Source organism: Elephantulus edwardii, unplaced genomic scaffold (assembly GCF_000299155.1).
Source record: "Elephantulus edwardii isolate Elephantulus edwardi_28Jun2011 unplaced genomic scaffold, EleEdw1.0 scaffold00126, whole genome shotgun sequence".
In the NCBI taxonomy this organism is placed as follows: Eukaryota; Metazoa; Chordata; class Mammalia; order Macroscelidea; family Macroscelididae; genus Elephantulus; species Elephantulus edwardii.
Genome location: NW_006399876.1, coordinates 3,002,540 through 3,004,184, shown reverse-complemented (window position 1 = coordinate 3,004,184; position 1,645 = coordinate 3,002,540). Strand labels below are relative to the sequence as shown.

At 60.2% G+C, this 1,645-nt stretch overlaps 1 protein-coding gene across 1 annotated transcript in view; it reads left to right on the top strand.

Annotated features, from left to right (window-relative positions):
* CDKN1C (cyclin-dependent kinase inhibitor 1C (p57, Kip2)) overlaps nucleotides 1–275 on the top strand; it is a 1,065-nt gene extending 790 nt beyond the window's left edge. Inside the window, exon 2 of the mRNA XM_006893374.1 lies at nucleotides 148–275. Coding sequence (XP_006893436.1) covers nucleotides 148–275 — 128 coding nt within the window. The remainder of the gene's footprint in view (nucleotides 1–147) is intronic.
* Nucleotides 276–1,645: the final 1,370 nt, after the last annotated feature.

Sequence of the window (1,645 nt, the reverse complement as noted above, 5' to 3'; positions counted from 1 at the left end):
GGCGCCGAGGGGGTTAAGGCGGCGACCCGGGGGGCTTGGCCGCGGGACAAGGGGAAGTGCTTACACGGCACATTGCGGGCGGCGTAAACAAAGCTGCCCCGCCGCGGACCTCGGCGCCCCCCCTGACGGCCGCGCTGTCGCCCGCAGACTTCTTCGCCAAGCGCAAGAGACCCGAGAGCAAGTCGCCCGCGGAGGTGCCCGGCGGGTGCGCGGCGCAGGGCGCGCCTGCGGCTGTGGGTGCGACGGAGCAGGCTCAGCGCAAGCGCGTGCGGTAAGTGCGTGAGCGTGCGGGCGGCGCGGGCGGTGCGCCCCGACCGTCCCCAGGCCCCCAGAGCGCTCACTCTGCTTTCTCTCCGCAGCTTCGACTCCGAGTAAGCCCGAGGGAGGCCGGCAGGGCGCAGAGACACGGAGGGACCTAGGGCCTCGGCTGGGACCGTCCACGTAGCAGCGAACTGCGGTGGCCACCGCGGAGCGTTCGGTTTTGTGTCTAAAGTTGGAAGACTGTGCAATGTGTTAGCGCCCTTTGATCGAAATGTATTCTGCACGATAGTACACTGGTCCCAGGTTGTAAAGCTTTAAGAGCCATTTATATAAAGTGTTTAATCTCTGCTGAATCTCAATGCTAAAAAAAATGAAAAAAAGATAAAAAAAAACAAAAAAGCATGTATATTTGTACAAAAAGTATAAAAAGTTATACTAACTTATATTCTATTTATGTGGCGGCGTGGGCCTGGGTACCTGGCCACCACATGCTGTTTCCTGGGGGGTTGGGGAGGGCACGCCCGCCCCGCGCCCACAAAGCTCGCAGACTCTTCTTGCTTTCGCTGTCGCTCCTTCTCCACGCTCTGTAACTGCAAGCCAAGCCTGTTAACACGGTCCCTGCCCGTGCTCCCTGTCCGTGCTCACGGGGATCTAATAAAGAGCCCGAGAAACGCTGCAACTCAGGGTGCTCTCTGCTTGAACCTCTTCTGCTTGCTTCTTCTCACACAGCCTGACCAGCCAGGGGCAGGGACAGCCAAGTGGCCCCAAGTGGCCACTTAGTAGAGGGGCGCGCTGAGGGGAGGGCGCTGGGCAGCACTGCTTTGGACACAGGCCTCCAGCAAACCCAAGGGGTCTGCACTCACCTCACCTGCATCTCCACCTGGGGGGGGGCGGGTATTCCAGTCTCACATGAACCTCACAACACTCAGATCACGCCACACTTGGCCAAAGGGGTGGGCTGCCTCCTTCGAGGCTGGGTGGGGGAGTCACAAACATCAAGGCTATTTAGCCTGACTTCATGAGGGCCCCGACATCATGCACCTACACCAAGTCCCAAATCTCATAAGCCTCGCACAAAGATGGGGCCTCAACTTCTGGGTGGGGCTGTGCAGCCCCAAGACAAGACGTTCAAGGTCCCCAGCTTTGGGGGCTGGGCTTCCACAGGGTCCAGCTGCATAGCGCTGCTGTCCATGGCTGTTGGACTGGTGGGGGAGGGGTGGCTCCGGCCTGTGTGAGGTGGGGATAGTGGTGGAGTGGGCACCAAGGACCTTGGGCCCTGCAGGGGCTGCTGGGAGAATAGGAAGCTGTGACCACCCCTCCACAGCCCCATCCCAAGGTGGCTCCACCGGTCAGTCTTCTGAAAGTGTAGCACTGCCTTGCAGTC